The 16,364-nt window shown below is 54.1% G+C and overlaps 1 protein-coding gene across 50 annotated transcripts in view; it reads left to right on the plus strand.

Annotated features, from left to right (window-relative positions):
• RFFL (ring finger and FYVE like domain containing E3 ubiquitin protein ligase) overlaps positions 1-15,963 on the plus strand; it is a 76,154-nt gene extending 60,191 nt beyond the window's left edge. For 22 of the 50 annotated variants that reach the window (XM_084985149.1, XM_021067420.2, XM_084985148.1 and 19 more), the window contains 5 exons: positions 4,256-4,666; positions 7,919-8,002; positions 8,925-9,135; positions 10,226-10,249; positions 13,318-15,963. In XM_084985149.1, the coding sequence (XP_084841275.1) occupies positions 4,256-4,666; positions 7,919-8,002; positions 8,925-9,135; positions 10,226-10,249; positions 13,318-13,499 (912 nt within the window). In that variant the 3' untranslated portion in view covers positions 13,500-15,963. Of the gene's footprint in view, positions 1-1,852; positions 1,886-4,255; positions 4,667-7,918; positions 8,003-8,924; positions 9,136-10,225; positions 11,371-11,657; positions 11,844-12,511 lie in introns of those variants that run through there. The other 28 variants (XM_084985164.1, XM_084985158.1, XM_084985161.1 and 25 more) reach the window with 6 other exon arrangements.
• Positions 15,964-16,364: the final 401 nt, after the last annotated feature.

Below are 16,364 nucleotides of genomic sequence, written 5' to 3' on the forward strand. Positions count from 1 at the left end.
TAGGTTGTTTCCATGTCTTGGCTATTGCATATAGTGCTGCAATGAACATTGGAGTACATATATCTTTTCGAGTCATGGTTTTCTCTGGATAAATGCCCAGGAGTGGGATGTGGTCCGTATTTTTTCTTTCTTTCTTTTGTTCTTTTTTCTTTCCTTTTTTTGTCTTTTTAGGGCTGCACCTGCAGCATGTGGAGGTTCCCAGGCTAGGGTCGAATCGGAGCTATAGCCGCTGGCCTACACCACAGCCACAGCAACGCAGGATCCAGGTCACGTCTGTGACCTACACCACAGCTCATGGCAACGCTGGATCCCTAACGCACTGAGCAAGGCCAGGGATGGAAACTGTGTCCTCATGAGCTGCAATGGGAACTCCTGGTCATTATTTTCCGAATGCTCATCGGGTGCAAAGCCCAGATAGCATGAAGGACTTTATAGAGAGAGGACCTAAGAAAGATGGAGTCCTGGCTTCCTAGAGTTTCTAGCCTCAGAGAAATGGCAGGCTGGAACTTTGCCACAAGCCAGATATCCCATCTGTGTCGGTAGTACCTCCTTGTGGTTTAGCAGCAGCCCTGACAGTCTGGAGGGACCTCCAGTCTGTTTAGCTGGACCAGTTCGAAGAGCAGGAGGGGGGGGGTGGCCTGGTGGGGAAACATGGAAATCGCAGAGGAGAGAGAGCGGTGGTTCCTAGCTGCCGACCCAAGCCCAGGGATGAGGCACAGGGGAAAGGGAGTAAGAGGTGACAGTTCCCTGTTTGGTGAGTGGAGTCCCCGCCTCACACTCGGGGTTGATGTAGTAATCCCATGGTCCCCCGAGGTAGGCTGACCATCCGACTTCACAGGTGGGAACTTGATGCCCAGGGAGGCTGTCTGTTTAGCACAAGTTCCCTTAGCTGGCACTGGCTGGCCAGGCCCTAGTCCTGCTGTGTCACTCTCCAGGCTGCTCTTCTCCCCCCCGCCGGCCGCTGCAGAGATGCCTGTGGGAACGATGATGGGGAGGGGGTGCTGGTGGGTGAGAAGGTGGGCCTGTGCTGGGGAATATGAGGGGCAGGGGGTTGAGCAGGGAAGGGCAGATGGGCAGAGGGGAGTGACGCATGGGCGCCCCTTGGACGGCACCCGCCGAGGTGGCCCTGCCAGCCTTCCGACGCTGCGCCCGTGCCCTCGGCATTTGTGCAGGCTCATCGGCTCTGCTAAGTCATCTTTGATGCTATCTCATGGCTCAGTCTGTTTGAACCATTTGCTAGAATTTATACATACGTGTTTCCTCTCCTCATTCTGCCCACATTTGCTAACAGCTGGTTTTTCCTTCTCCTTTGTTCGCGTCCACCTCTGCAAACTGGGGTTTTAGCCTGGAGCGCCGTCTCACTCCTTTCCTTTAGGGTGTGTTTCAGATGCAGGGACTTGAGGGTCCCTGGTGAGCTGGGGGGCGTGGAGAAGCTGGGTTGCTGTCTTTGCCCTCTGGTCTTGAGTCCCGTAAGCCACACACGTTTGAAGAAGAGAATTGTTTATGGCTCTAGCTGATTGAGCAACTCGGGAGCACTAATTGTGTCCAGCTAGGTCTTGTCAAACCGCATGGACTTAAGTCATGTCCCTGTCAGGACGTACTCCGGCTTCACAACAAGGAAGCCTCGTCGTCTCCCTCTCGGTCATCCTAACACAGCTCAGCGCCCAACAGAAAAGCTTTAGACACGCCTGGGCCCCCAGGGCCTCCAAAACACCCATTTTCCACCGGCGTGGTTCCTGGTCCCAGACCTGTCATGATGCTAGTGCCTCCTTTCAAGTCAGTCTCTGAACCTTTTATTGTCCGCTCATAACTGTGTAGAGGATTCGGAAGCTTGATATGTGTCCTTTTCCAGGGCCTTCCGTGTACTGATCGTCAAAACTGAATGGTAAGTGTTGTGTTCGCTTCCCTTTCCTACACGCATGACACTTAGACAAAACTAAATATAACCACCTCAGCCCTGCGGCCTTTGCCCTCGGCTCTGCACGAGAGTGACTGTGATTGCGATTCAGAATCTGAGTCTCGTGGGCATTCTTGTAGCTTGAAGAGCTTGCTGTACTTAGAAAGAGGGAGCAGAAATACTGAGCTTGACACTTAAGTCACCGCAGGAGGACGTTTTGAATTTCTCGGGAGGATCGGGGAGTGAGCCCTGCAGACCACCCCCGCGGGCCCAGGTCTCACAACACCCCTCCTGCCCTCGGCTGGAAGGAGCTCAGGCGGACGTCCCTGTGCTCACGCAGCTCGTGGGGCGAGAGGCTGCGGACCTGCCTCCCGGGAGCTGAGCAAGGCTTCGCGTCTGTGTGTCTGGGACCGCGGGGGTCGCTGCTGCCAGGGCGCCGGCGGAAACGCTCCGTTCTTTCACAGATGACAGTGCCTCGTCATGTCCAGGGGGCCTCCGGTAGCTGCTCCGGTAGCTGACTAAATATTTGTCTTGGATTTGCCCGTGCGCAGCCCCAGCGAATTCCCCGCCCTCCGAGTGGGCCCTGCGGATGCCGGGAGCCAGGAGGTTGAGCCAGGCCCTTGACTCAGCCTGGCTGTGGGTTTGCATGGGGCTGAGTTAGGCACAGGGCCTGCTGGGAGGAGCGTGACTGTGGGCATTAAACTCAGGCCTTTTTTTTTTCTTTTTTTCTGGCCGCTGTACACAACGGGCCACAGCCGTGAAAGCGCCCGAGTCTTGACTGCTAGACCACCAAGGAACTTCCTAAGCTCAGACCTTGAGTGTGAACCCCAGCTCCTCTCTTTGCTGCCCCCCACTTTAGGGTGCTACTTACTCTCTAGGCCTCAGATGCTTTGTCTGTGAAACAGGGAGGCATGTGAACTTTGTGGCATTGCTTTGAGAATTAAATAAGCCAGGAGCTCCCATCATGGTTCAGCAGAAACGAATCTGACTAGCACCCGTGAGGAAGTAGGATGGCTCAGATCTGGCGTTGCTGTGGCTGTGGTGTAGCCTGCAGCTTTAGCTCCCATTTGGCCCAGAGCCTGGGAACCCCCATATGCTGCAGGTGTGGCCCTAAAAAAAAAAAAAAGAAGGGAAAGAAATGACAAGCCAAGTGTAACTCTAGCACATAGTAACCCCACAACACATTTCATTACTAGCGTTAATAGTAACAGCAACCTGGAGCTCAGTGGTTAACGAACCCGACTAGGAACCATGAGGTTGCGGGTTTGATCCCTGGCCTTGCTCAGTGGGTTAAGGATCTGCCATTGCCATGAGCTGTGGTGTAGGTTGCAGATGCTGCTCGGATCCCAAGTTGCTCTGGTGTAGGCCGGGGTCTACACGTCCGATTAGACCCCTAGTCTTGGAACCTCCATGTGCCACAGGTGCGGCCCTAAAAGGACAAAAAGGCAAAAAAAAAAAAAAAAAAAAAAAGTAACAGCAACCACCACCTAACCTTTATGCATTTCTTACCTCAGCAATAGGTAAGAATCAGAGTTCAGAATTTGAATCTTTTTTTTTTTTTTTTGCCTTTTCTTGAGTCATTCCCGTGGCACATGGAGGTTCCCAGGCTAGGGGTCTAATCGGAGCTGCAGCTGCCAGCCTACACCAGGGCCACAGCAACGGGATCCGAGCCCCATCTGTGATCTACACCACAGCTCACGGCAATGTCAGATCCTTAACCCGCTGAGCTAGGCCTGGGATCGAACCCACAACCTCATGGTTCCTAGTCAGATTCGTTAACCACTGCGCCACGATGGGAACTCCCAGAATTTGAATCTTGACTCTCTTCATTGGCTTGCATTTCCTAGCAGTGGTAATTAAAACAGTAAACACTTATCGAAGATTAAATCAGATAGATAGATAGGCTCAATCCATTATGTCTTAACTTCACAACAATCGGCTGAGGTGGCTGTTGTCCGCACGCCCCGCTTTACAGATGAGGAGACTGAGAGCCAGAGAGGCTAAGTTACACCTCCAAGGGGACCTGTGCCCAAGGAATGGAGGAGGAAGAATTCATAAAAACGCAAGGCTTTTTTTATCCTGAAGCCGCTGGTTTTGATGGTCTCCGTTCCTCTATCAGGAAAAGGAATAAAGTCGGGCCCAGTGGAGGGAGGCGTCCCTGTGGCATCTGTACGTGGATACGTGATGACTGCGGGGTCTGCCCCTCCCGGCACTCCTGCGCCGCCCCCACAGGTCGCTGCCCAGGAGGAGCTGGGGGGGGGAGTGGGGGGGCGGAGAGCTGCGGCGGAGGCCTCGCCCCCCTCGCACCCGTCTTGTTCTCAGTCTGACCTGGTTTCCTCTGCCTCTCGCTCTGAGCAGCAGACCTGCTTGGACTGTAAGAAGAACTTCTGCACGACCTGTTCGAGCCAAGTGGGCACCGGGCCCCGCCTCTGCCTTCTCTGCCAGCGCTTCCGAGCCACAGCCTTCCAGCGGGAGGAGCTCATGAAGATGAAAGTGAAGGACCTGAGGGACTATCTCAGCCTCCACAACATCTCTACCGACATGTGCCGGGAGAAGGAGGAGCTGGTGTTCTTGGTGCTTGGCCAGCAGCCCGTCATCTCCCAGGAGGGCAGGACTCGCGCCCCCACCCTGGCCCCGGACTCCCCCGAGCAGCAGGCCTTCCTGAGCCAGCCTCACACCAGCACAGTAGCTCCTACCTCACCCGGCCACCCGTCGGCACCTGTACAGGCCACCTCCGTCCCCCCGGCCCTGGCTCAGCCCCGGCAGCAGGTATGGCCCCTCTGCAGCCTCACCATCTCTGGGGTTCGAGGGCGCCCCCTCCTCTCCCGCCTGCGGGGTTAAGTGTCCCAGAGAGGGTCCTGTGACGCCTCTCTGCTTACGCATAATGGGGATGTGTTCTGGACACCTCGCTCAGGTTTTGGCTTTTTTTCAGAGGTATGGATGCCCAGGAATGGGTTTTGTTGTTTGTTTGTTTTTAATACATACATATCCCAGTTAGAGAGTTAAAAAAAAAAATCCATTGTTCCAGAAACATTTTGAGAAAATGTACTGTTAGTCTCTGCATTTAGTTCTGTTCAGATGGGCCTCTTACTTCCTCCCCTCTGCTGCGGTCTCTTAGCTGGGTGGGGACCTCCGTGCCTCAGCGACCATCACAGGGCGCACGGGGAGAAAAGGACCACATGGAGGGAAGGGAGAGTGGGGACCACTGTGACTCCGATGAGGACATGCTGCTCTTGTCAGCTGCTGTCTGGGCAGGGGGGTGCTGGGGCTGCTGGTGAATGCTAGAGCCCCCTAAGCAGCCCAGTGGGGCCTGGCCACCGTAAGCCCAGGGCAGCCCAGCCACTGAATTATGAACCAGACGTGGGGAGTGAGACATGAGCACCACACTTCTGCCCCTGGAAAATGCCTCGGAGAGGGAAGGGAGACATGGAAACCAGCCATGGGATTAAAGTGACCTGGTGGGGAGTTCCTGTTGTGGCTCAGCAGTAATGAACCTGACTAGGATCCATGAGGACGCAGGTTCAATTCCTGGCCTCACTCAGTGGGGTAAGGATCCTCTGTTGCCATGAGCTGTGGTGTAGGTCGCTGATGTGGTTGGGATCCGCTATGGCTGTGGCTGTGGCTGTGGCTGGCAGCTGCGGCTCCTAATCGACCCCTAGCCTGGGGACTTCCATGTACCAAGGGTGCAGTCCTTTTAAAAAACAAGTGACTCGTGGAGCTCACTGAACTGTCAGGCGTGATGGTGTCCCGTAGAGGTTCTTAAGCACTCTAGTGAGCTTTTGGTTTTATGGCCTGGGCAATAGTGGGAGGATGAAGACCCAGGAGATGCGGTTTCCACATCCAATTCGTCCCTGACTCTTGGGTCGCTTTGGGTGAGGTTGAGCCTTCAGCAGTGCAGTGGGGTCAGCAGTCCAGACCACTTCGCTCTTGCCAGGAGGTGGGCGGCCTGACTGGCCTGATCCCCGGTCTGCAGAGCTGTGAGCTGCCTGGCGCAGGCGTGTGCTCGCGTTGTCGGCTCCCGCTCAGGCCGAGGGTGTTTATGCCTCTTGTTTATGTCACCTCCTTCGCCAGGAAGGGGCCTGATTCAGCTCTGAGGAGCACTGAGGCATGAAGGCCAGTGTGAGAGCGGGCTTTACCTGCAGGAAGCTCGCGGGGCTCCCTCGTTGGCTGGCACATCCTTTCTCCCCAGCACGCTCTGGAGTTTAACTCTTTCCTCGGCTCTGCCTCCGTCTGCTGGGCGAGATTAACCTCCTGCGTGACTTCTGCCCTTTGCTTGGTTGAGCGCTTTGCTCAGTTTAGGGGGAGCCAGGAGAGTACCTTGATGGAATCCCCCCCTGAAAAAGAACCTTCAGGTGGGGTTTTTCAATGCAAGGAGTCAGTTTTAAGCTTCCTGTCATGAATCAGAAATTTCCAGACTGCTCCCTCAGGTGCCCCTGACCCCCCTGGGACCTTCTCTGATGTTGTCAGAGGGCCTTCGGTCGGCTGTCATCCCCTGTTCCGGTGAGGCCTGCCTTTTGCAAGCCAGAAGGACAGGGGAGCAGAGTCACTTGTGCACGGCTGCCTGGCAGTTGTGCACTGAGCTCCACCGGGATGCAGATCTGCTCGTAGCGCTCGCCCTGCCCGGGTTCTGTCCTTTCCCTCTCACACCCTGGCAGGAGTCGCGGGGGAAGGAAGTGCGTGGAATAAGCACAGCTGTGGACACATACGCATCGAGGATGTTGGTTTAGCCAGTGGGCAAACTGAAGACAGGATCATGCTTTGTAGTATGAGATCCAGTTTCTCTTTCTTGGGAGGGGGCCATCCAGAAGCTGTCTGCTTAGGAAGAGGTTAGGCTCTGAAAGACTTTGTAACTCCAGGGTGACACCAGGAGGCCAGTGGGTACCCCTCTCTGTGAGCTCAGAGGAAGCTAGAGATGTGGTTTGGGGGGCATCTCCCTCCCTGCATGTATGCTGAATGGGGAGCTGATTTCGCTGGGCTCTTTGGCGCTGCTTTCTCTTTCCCACTGCAGTTGCTCGCCTTTCCGTAATTAGCTCCCTCGCATGCATCCTAATCTGAGGTGAGTGGCTGCGAGCGGTTGTGACTGGTTTCCCAGGTTGTCCCTTTGCTGGTGCTCTGAAGAGTCTAGTGGAAAGGGCCTGTGAGCTCAGACCCCTCTTTGCCCTGGGCTCACAGCAGGCCCTTTGCCTGTTGAGAGCAGCGGGTGAAGAGGCTCTGTTAACGGATTTGTGGCTTAGATGGTAATGGGATTAAGAGGCTCACAGTGCCCACTGCTCTGGCAGAAGCTAAAGGAGTATCTAGGGAGGGACCTTTTGAGAAGTTAGAATTCTAAGCAGAATGAAACTGCTTCATCATAGGCACTTGTCTAGATCGTCTCAGGCTAATAAACTCGTAGAGGCATTAAAGTAATTTTTGACCAGGTTCCAAGGCAGCTCTTAGTACTTGTGTGCCCTGCTGGCTGGAGCTTATTTCTAGAACGCAAGAGCAGTGACTGGCCAGAAGAGATGGGTAGAAAACTTCGGAAACTTTGTCTCCTCTGGGCCAGACGAGGAAGCCAGGGCGATTTCGTGTGGAGGAGGAGGAGGACACGGTATGACGCTGGGAAGAAAACAGTTGACACTGAGGGGCAGAACCGGGGCTAGTGGGTGGGAGCTGTAGGGAGGGCAGTTTGGGGTTAGGATCAAGAAAAAGCCTGATGGCAGTCCAGCAGAGGAGCAGACGAAGGATCCTTCAGTGAGAGTGTTCACGCTGAGACTGCCCTGACGGTGAGTGGTGGTTCATGCCAGCCTGGCAGTGGGCAGAATTAACGCGCTCTTGTTCTAGAGCCGAACTCTGTGTGTCCTGTTTCTTTGTCTGACAGCGTCAGTATTCGAGGGCAGGCTTTTGTATTGCTGATTTTGTCATCTGAGACTCCAGATTTCTGGGGGAGGCGGGAATATGTTTTGGAAACGGGGTGAGCTGGCAAGAGGCCCATGCTACCATGGTGACATCTCTGTGGATGTGATGGCATTTCTCTTCCCACAGGCCAATGGCCATGTGTCTCAGGACCAAGAGGAACCCGGCTACCTGGAGAGCACAGCCAGACCCCCTGCCGAGGATGAGACCCAGGTGGGGCCTCCGCTCGGGTCCGGGCCTTTGCCTCTGCTCTTGCACTGCTCTTCTCAGGCCGTTATTGGACTCCCGAGTGCAGAGAGAGAATCAGTCTGTGCTGACAGTGCTCCCGAGGTCCTGTGTTCAGGGTGGAGTTTAGTGTGAGCGTTCAGATTAGCCTTCGGAGCTGTCAGGTGCTGGCGTGGAGTTGAGGTCCCCGCGGAGGCTGGGGAGCCACCTGGCCCCTTAGTTTGCATCTGCTGACTTGCTAAGCGCTGCCAGAGGGCGGGCTCCTGGTGCGGCCGTGTGCATCTTGTTCTTTCCGTCTGCTTCCAGCACACAGTCGCCCCTGTCAGGGAAAGGAGGCCAGACAATCAGGAGGAAAGACGAGAGGGGGTTCAGGCCTCAGCCACGGCGGGCCCAGTACCCAGGGCACAGCCATTAGGCCGTGGAACTGTGGTCGTGGTTGCGTGGAGAGAATGCTTGCCAGGGAAGCCGGCTTCTTCCGTGGGAAAGCGGAGCTCTCTCCAGGGGCGGGAACGACCAGCACCAGTCCCCATAGTTTCTTGTGCTGCCATGTTTAGTGCTCAGGAGCCCTGTATGGTGGGACTGCAGCCTCTTCCTTGTGGATGGAGGGCAGGTGGGCTCAGGGGTGAGTGCCTTGCCCAACACGCTCCGCGTCGTTAATCAGAGGAGGCGTCAGGATGCCAGATGAGGGCCATCTGCCTCAGGCTGGCGCTGCCCCTCCTGCCTGTCACCCTGCCGGGGGCGTCCGTCACTGGCCTGTTTGTGGTGCCCAGCGCCAGGCAGGTACGCCTGCCTCTGTTCCCACTCTTCCTGGGGGCAGTCACCGAAAGTCTGGCTGAGGAGTGCTCGGGGGTCTGTGGGGAGAGTCCTTCGAGGGGAGCTGAGCGCACCGGTCCCCTCTTTGCCTTTGCAGTCCATCGACTCCGAGGACAGCTTCGTCCCAGGCCGGAGGGCCTCTCTGTCCGACCTGACTGACCTGGAGGACATCGAAGGGCTCACCGTGCGGCAGCTCAAAGAGATCCTGGCTCGCAACTTCGTCAACTACAAGGGCTGCTGTGAGAAGTGGGAGCTGATGGAGAGGGTGACGCGGCTGTACAAGGATCAGAAGGGACTCCAGCACCTGGGTGAGGGGCTGTCTGGGGCAGCCGCGCGGAGCCCAGAGTGCTTGCTGTCTCGATTTAGAGTCGACCTTGTTCGGACTAAATGTCCACGCTTTTAGCCGAGGACAGCGTCACCTTACACGTTTGCTCCCTCTAGTAAGAGCTGTCCCTTGAGTTGAGTGCCAGGATTGGGTGAGGCATCGTGGACGTGTATTTAGTCCTTGGGGCAGCCTGTGAAATGGGCATCATGAGCATCTTCCTTCCAGCGAAGAGCCCAGATTTGCACTGAGCACTTCCTGGGCTCGGTCCATGGCCTGTCCCACCCGCCCCTGGTGTGCGCACTCCTGCCTCTAGCGGCACTCGGTTCTTTGCACACACAGGGTGAGAGCACTGGTTTGCCTGCACTCGGGCTGTTCCTTTTGCTCATTTCCCAGAGTATTGCACATGGTGTCATTTTCAGTGATGCCCGGTAAAAGATCGAGGTCTGGGAAAAAGGCTCGATGTTATGTCCCTGCTGCCGATTCCCCGTAGCTGCTGCAACAGGAAGGCCAGAGCAGTTCTGCAGAGGGGGCGTGTGCTTGGCTGTCTGGACCCCTGTGTTTCCTGGAATGATGCCCCCAGAAATGCCCCCACATTCCCTCCCCAGCTGATCCAGCTCTTGCAGGTCATTATGTTGCTCCCTTGTCCGTGAACAGTGATTGAGTCAGATTTCAGACTCTCCTCTCCCAGGAGCACAATTTCATCAGTTATGGGACATCTGACTAGTCCCCTGACCCTTTGGGGACTGTCCCCAGAACCTCCCTAGAGTGGCGAGGACATGGAGGAGGAGGGAACTCCATCAAGACTCCCGGGCTGACTGGGGCCGATTCCCTCCTTTCTTGACTTTAACGCTGGCTTCAAAAGCAATAGAAAAGGACGCTGTGCTCATGCAGCACCCTTCCTGCTTGGCAGAGCAATGGAAGCCCTTTTTCTAAGACTAGACCAGACCCAGCAGCGGGAGCCGAGCGTGGAGTGAGTGGGAGGGGAGCAGTCAGGTTGGGGAGTGAAGGCAGGGTGGCTGGAGACTGTCCCCGTGCCTCGCGTACTCAGACGCCTTCTCTCTCTTGCCTTTCAGTGTGTGGTGCCGAGGACCAAAACGGTATGTAGCTGTTTCTGTTTGGGAAGGGCTTGGGCTCCTAGCCCTCTGTCCTCCCCTCCTCCTGCCCTGATTCCTGCTAACATTCTAAAACTTCTGAGCATGTTGGCTTCCAGAGAGGCTGTGTGGGCCCTCCCTGGGAACCAAGGCTTTGCAGCATCCTTAGAAATTCTTGTTCCCGGGAAGGGAGAAGAGTGGCAGTACCCCGAGGGGCAGCCTGAGCGGCACGCCTCTGGGTTGTTGGCGCTCAGAAGCCTGCATCTGTAAAATATTCAGCAAGGCAGGTGTTGGCACATGGCTCCCTGTGCCCTTCCCATTCTCCCGGGGCTAAGGCGCTCCCTGCCCTGCAGTTTTCACTGGCTTTGGGCTGCAGGCTGGGGGACTGTGTGTGCCTTCAGGGAAAACACGTGAGTGTTTCTCAGCTTCTGGTACCAACTAAAGAGAAAGGGGGGTGACCTGAGAGCCTTGTAGATACAGGGCCGGGCAGCGGTGAGAGCTGCCCTGGGGACAGATGGAGAACTGTGTCAGGTAGAGTGCCCTAGGTGGCATTCAGCTGCCACCTACTCACCTGTGTGACTAGACACCCCCCACCCCCCACCGGGATGCGCTGCAGGAATCGGACTGGTCAGTCTCAAACATGCTAGACCTTTCTGAAAGCCTCACAGCTGTACGGTGGTGTGCTCTTCCTCAAGAGAGGATGTTCTCAGGGTGGTGCAGGGCTGCAGAGCATTTTAAAACTTTTTCAGAAGACTCTCCAAATTCGTCATTGAGTAAAAGGGCCTTTTACTCAGAAGGGAGGAGTCTTCTGGCTGAAAACTCCTCAGGACTTGAGCTCCCCAGCATCCTTTGCAGTTTTTCCAGACCCACTCCCTCACCTGATACCAAGATCTGGCCTGTCCGCCCGGGGTCTTCCTTCCTCTGACTCCCTGGGAGGATGCTGGCCCCTGAGTTGATGAGTGTATTAATCCTGAGAGAAGTAATCGGTAATGAAATGCTGTAAATTACTCCAACTCATCGTAGGTATTTTTATAATTGTCTCCAAACCTTCCCGGTTAGAGCCAGTAGCTCCTCAAAGCGCTAAATGGGTTTTTTGGTTTTGTTTTGCTATTTCTTGGTCCGCTCCCGCAGCATATGGAGGTCCCCAGGCTAGGGGTTGAATCGGAGCTGCAGCCACCGGCCTACGCCAGAGCTACAGCAACGCGGGATCCGAGCCGTGTCTGCGACCTACACCACAGCTCACGGCAACGCCAGATCCTTAACCCATGGAGAAAGGGCAGGGACCGAACCCGCAACCTCACGGTTCCTAGTTGGATTCGTTAACCACTGCGCCACGATGGGAACTCCTGCTAAATGGGTTTACCGCCTCTCACAGCCGGCCTACCTCAGGTGTTTGTGTTTTTGAATTATTCAGGGAACAGGAAAAGAAAGCGCAGAAGCCGTGGAATATGAGAGAATTCCCTGTGGGATGGTGGCGGCAGCTGATAGGTCAGTTCCCTTTTTAGGGACATGAAGGTTTTTCCCTTCTTTTTTTTGTCTTTTTACGGCCGCACCTGTGGTGTATGGAGGTTCCCACCTAGGGGTCAAATTGGAGCTGCAGCTGCCAGCCTACACCAGAGCCACCAGATCCAAGCCTCATCTGTGACCTCCAGCACAGTTCACGGCAGCTGGATCCCGGAGCCACTGAGTGAGGCCAGGGATTGAACCCACATCCTCATGGATTCTAGTCGGGTTTTTAAACCCCTGGGCCACAATGGGAACTCCAGGCCTTGAAGGTTTTTCTCTTCCTGCGGTTCAACTAGGATACTGGCCGTGCCCGCAGCGTCTTACCACACACACAGCCATTGCGTTGCTGTCGGGAACTGTGTACTGAGCAGTTGACACTGTCTTGGTGTTAGTCCTGTCCCTCAGGTCACTTGCCCAGAAGTCCGCTGCCCACCTGGATTGGAACCTTCGGGCAGGCTACTTCTTTGGTCTCAGCTGCCTCAGCTATAAAAATGAGCAACAAGAGTAACTACTTCATAGTTTTTGTGAGGATTCAGTTAAAACATGTCTGACACCTGTAAACCTACAGTAAATGGGAGTTCCTGTTGTGGCTCAGTGTTAACAAACCCAACTAGTATCCATGAGGACGCAGGTTCGATCCCTGACCTCAATCAGTGGGTTAAGGATCTGGGGTTGCCCTGAGCTTTGGTGTAGGTCACAGACGCAGCTCGATGCCGTGGCTGTGGCACAGGCCGGCAGCAGCAGCTCCAATTCGACCCCTAGCCTGGGAACTTCCGTATGCTGTGGATGTGGCCCTAAAAAGACAAAATAAATAAAAAAATAAATGCGAGCCGTTATCATTCTCTTGGGAGATGTTCATTTATCAGAATATCTACCATGTAATTGGTTTCAGGGGTTCAAAGATGAGTACCAGCCCTCAGCTCGCAGCACATGCTAAGTATATAATTATAGAAATTGAATTACTTGAATTTAGGAGCCCATAGTATAGTGGGGGAGACAGATAGGCAAACTCAAGAAAATGCTATTCCAGGGTGACAAGCAGTCCCGGGGGTATGACTGCAGTTGTGTGTGGGGAGCAGAGGAGAGGGCGCCGTGATCGCCACTGGGCTCTCGGCAGCAGTCCCTTCAGAGGAGGCTCGGGGTGGTCTGTGGCGTGGCGCAGGGCCCCTGATCCTTGGCTTTGTTAAATCAGGGATGTGTTTACAGATGAGCCTCGTGATCCTTAGGGAACCATTCATTTCACTCCGATTATATCGTTTTAGCGTGTTCTGCCTCAGAATATTGAGACCCTTAGTGCCACTAACTTACTGTATTACAGCCTCTGTCATCTGAAAATATTCGGTTCTCACGTTCTGAGATGTCTTTGGTCCACAAGTACTTTACTCTTCACATCCGTAGGCTGTCCTGTAGGGTGCAGACTAAACGAGCAGGTGCTGGGGAGCTCAATGTGGTTCTCTTTGAGGGAAGGGTGTGGTTCAGGGGGCTGTTCAGTGTGCCTGTCCCCCTACCCCGTACACTGAGTCGGTCTCCTTTGTCCCCATCCTGCCGCCTCTCTGCTGTGTGTCCAGGGGGAGCGGTGCCGTCCAGCCTGGAGGAGAACCTGTGTCGGATCTGCATGGACTCGCCCATTGACTGTGTTCTGCTGGAGTGCGGCCACATGGTGACCTGTACCAAGTGTGGCAAGCGCATGAACGAGTGTCCCATCTGCCGGCAGTACGTGATCCGAGCCGTGCACGTCTTCCGATCCTGAGGGCTTGTGCCAGCCTCTTCAGTGCCTTACGGGGACGGAGCTCGAAGTATCTGAGCCCAGGCTTGGCCAGCTCGCAGAGGGGCAGGCTAACGAGAAAACCCGCCGTGTTCCCAAGACCAGGGCAAGCAGAGATGCCGTGTCACCTCTGGGCACGCCTGTGTTGCTTCAGAGGTGGACCGCGTGGATGGCAGAGCCTGAGGCCCACGGGAACTGGTACAGATCGCATGGGCAAGTCTCTGTGTCAATGATTTTGGGTGATGATGGTGACTGATGAAGAGAGGACTTTCCAGAACTTGGACTATACCTTCCTCCTTCTTCTGAGACCCTAAACAGTTTCACGCTTTCTCCTGTAGCCCGCCCATCCCCCTGACCTGCTTGCCTCTGTTTCACCCATCAGAAGTCCTGGTAGAAACGGCTTTCTTCCCAGCACATCTGGATTCATGTCTGTCTCTGGTCTTCTGTGCTTTTAACCGCCCTTTGCTAAAGTCTCTGGCTATATTACCTAAAATCCATTTATTTCTTCAGACCAAAAAGATGTCAGCTTACCAGACCAACAAATTCCTAGGACAGAATTTGGACCGGTACACTTATTTCTGGTGAGAAATGAAACACAAATGCTATTGAAAAATTTTTAAGTCTTTCAGGGTTGCTTCCTTAAGTGCTGGGATTGGAAGCGATCAGTCCAGGGAGCCAGCAAGGCATCTGGCTCTCAAAATGCTGGCAGATTCCAGTCTGTGCAAAGAGGTGGCACCTGGGTCTTCTCTGCTTCGCCCTGGGGGCCTGGCTTTGTGCCATCCTTTGTTTTAACTGGGGAGAAGAGGGAAAGCGTTGGGTGCAAGCAGTGGCTTTTTGCTTGGCGCTGACTTCTCCAACAGTCAGTCTTAAGCCCCTTTCCCCTGAGCATGAAGTCCTTCTTTCCCCGGGTCTCACTGAAGGCAGAGAGCCTTACTCCTCTCTAGCCAGACTTCTCAGGAAGTTCCTGGAGACTAAGCATGTAAGACAGAGCACCTAAGAGGTGCTAGAAGGTACTGAACCAGGCCGGCTTCGGCCCTTGAGCAGACAGCTGGAAGTCCTAGCTCCCCAGGTTGGTGGGATCTCCCTACCCTCGTTTCCTTTCTCAGCCTACTGATGTGGGGGCAGGTCAGGAAGCATTCTCTGGGACCTTTAGGAGGGACCTTGTGACGAGTAGGTAACATTCTTGAGCCCTCTCAGGGTCTTTTCACCACTGGAAGAGCTTAAGGACAGTTTGCTGGAGAAGCGTAGCCAAGCACACACACACACTCTTATCAGAAGAGCTGTGCCTGCTGCCATTCCAGCTGGATGAACTATGCAAACCATGAACACCCGAGGGCCTTGGCAGTCAGCCCCACCCCAGCCCCCAGTGCAGCCACGATTTCAGACTGGGAGAACCGACCATGACTTTGGGGACCCTCGAAGGGGACCTGTGTCACGGTACACACAAACTTAAGGCTTTCTTTCCATCGTCAAACGCTAACCCCCTTTGGGGGAATGAAATAATTTCCTCAAGTGGTTGCCAGCTGAACACTGGGCCACTTAGCTGACATTATACCAAGTCCTGCATGGTTTGATTCTGGGCTGTGTGGCCTTTGTAGGAAATTGGGGGGGGGGATCAAGGGATTTCCCTGTGAATGCATTTTTCACCTTTCTGCTGGACAGTAAATACTCTAGTTTACAGTGCCTACCAGTTTCACACAGGATTCAGCTGCTCCCTTCCGCTGTGAAACAGGTCTCCCCACGTTCAGCTCAGTTACAAACACGCAATAACTTCAGGGCAGAAGCTGGCTTTGTCCCCTTACTTAAAACTTGCTTTCTCTGCTGAAGCCTTACCGCTCCCTACCACCTCCCAGTTTCCCTGATGGTTGGTTTGTACTGATGTCATTTACTTATTGTGGAGAAAGAACTTGCCTTGAAGTCTTCTAACCTCGTGGTGAAGGTTTCCATTTAGGAAAAAAGGTGTCAACCCCCCTCTCCCCTTTGTATCTTCTTTATTATACCAAATAAAAGCTGGGAATTCCAAGCTCCCATTTCAGTTACTGTCATCTAACCTAGGTAGAAAACTTGATTTTTATTCTTGACTGCTCTCTCATGCCCCTCATGGATCCTTGGCCTTATCATGGAAACATCTAATTTTTCCAACTATTCCATGGCTTTTGCTGTGGTTGTTCTGAGATTTCAGTTGAGACTTGTTTTAAAAGACCTGGAGCGCTGACTGGTTCATAATTCACTGGAATAGCTGGATCCAAATGAGCGAGAATAAGCTGTACAGGAATGAGTGCTCAATATATATTGTATAAATTTGTTGAACTCTTTTGGATGTGAATGTTATTTCAAGCAGCTTATATTAAGATTTTCCCAGACTGACTTGGGTGATAAGCAAATCCAAATGTGTATTTTTTGTTACAGAGCTCTGCTTTATAATTTTGTAATAAAGTTTCGATATAGACGCCTGTCCCATCTGGTGTGAGGATGCCAGAGGTCTGATAGTTAAGACTGACCTGAGCGGACAAACCACAGGCTAATCCCAGGCTGTGTGCACATGGGCATGCTCTTAAGATGCATTCTTTTTGGAGACGCTTTGTGTCATTGGGGCCTTGGGTGTGGAAGAGCCTAGAAGATGGGAGCTGGGTAAGAAAAGGACCAATCCTAAGACCAAACAGGAAGAAGCATCAAGTGAGTTCAGGCACTGACCAGTGATTTAAAGATGTGGGTAGAGAAGTTCCCGTCGTGGCGCAGTGGTTAACAAATCCGACTAGGAACCATGAGGTTGCGGGTTCGGTCCCTGCCCTTGCTCAGTGGGTTGACGATCCGGTGTTGCCGTGAGCTGTGGTGCAGGTTGCAGACGCG

Source organism: Sus scrofa, chromosome 12 (assembly GCF_054392235.1).
Source record: "Sus scrofa isolate SSC_HxYL_T2T_F1_AM1 chromosome 12, Sscrofa_HxYL_maternal_Yorkshire_Landrace_v2.0, whole genome shotgun sequence".
NCBI lineage: Eukaryota > Metazoa > Chordata > Mammalia > Artiodactyla > Suidae > Sus > Sus scrofa.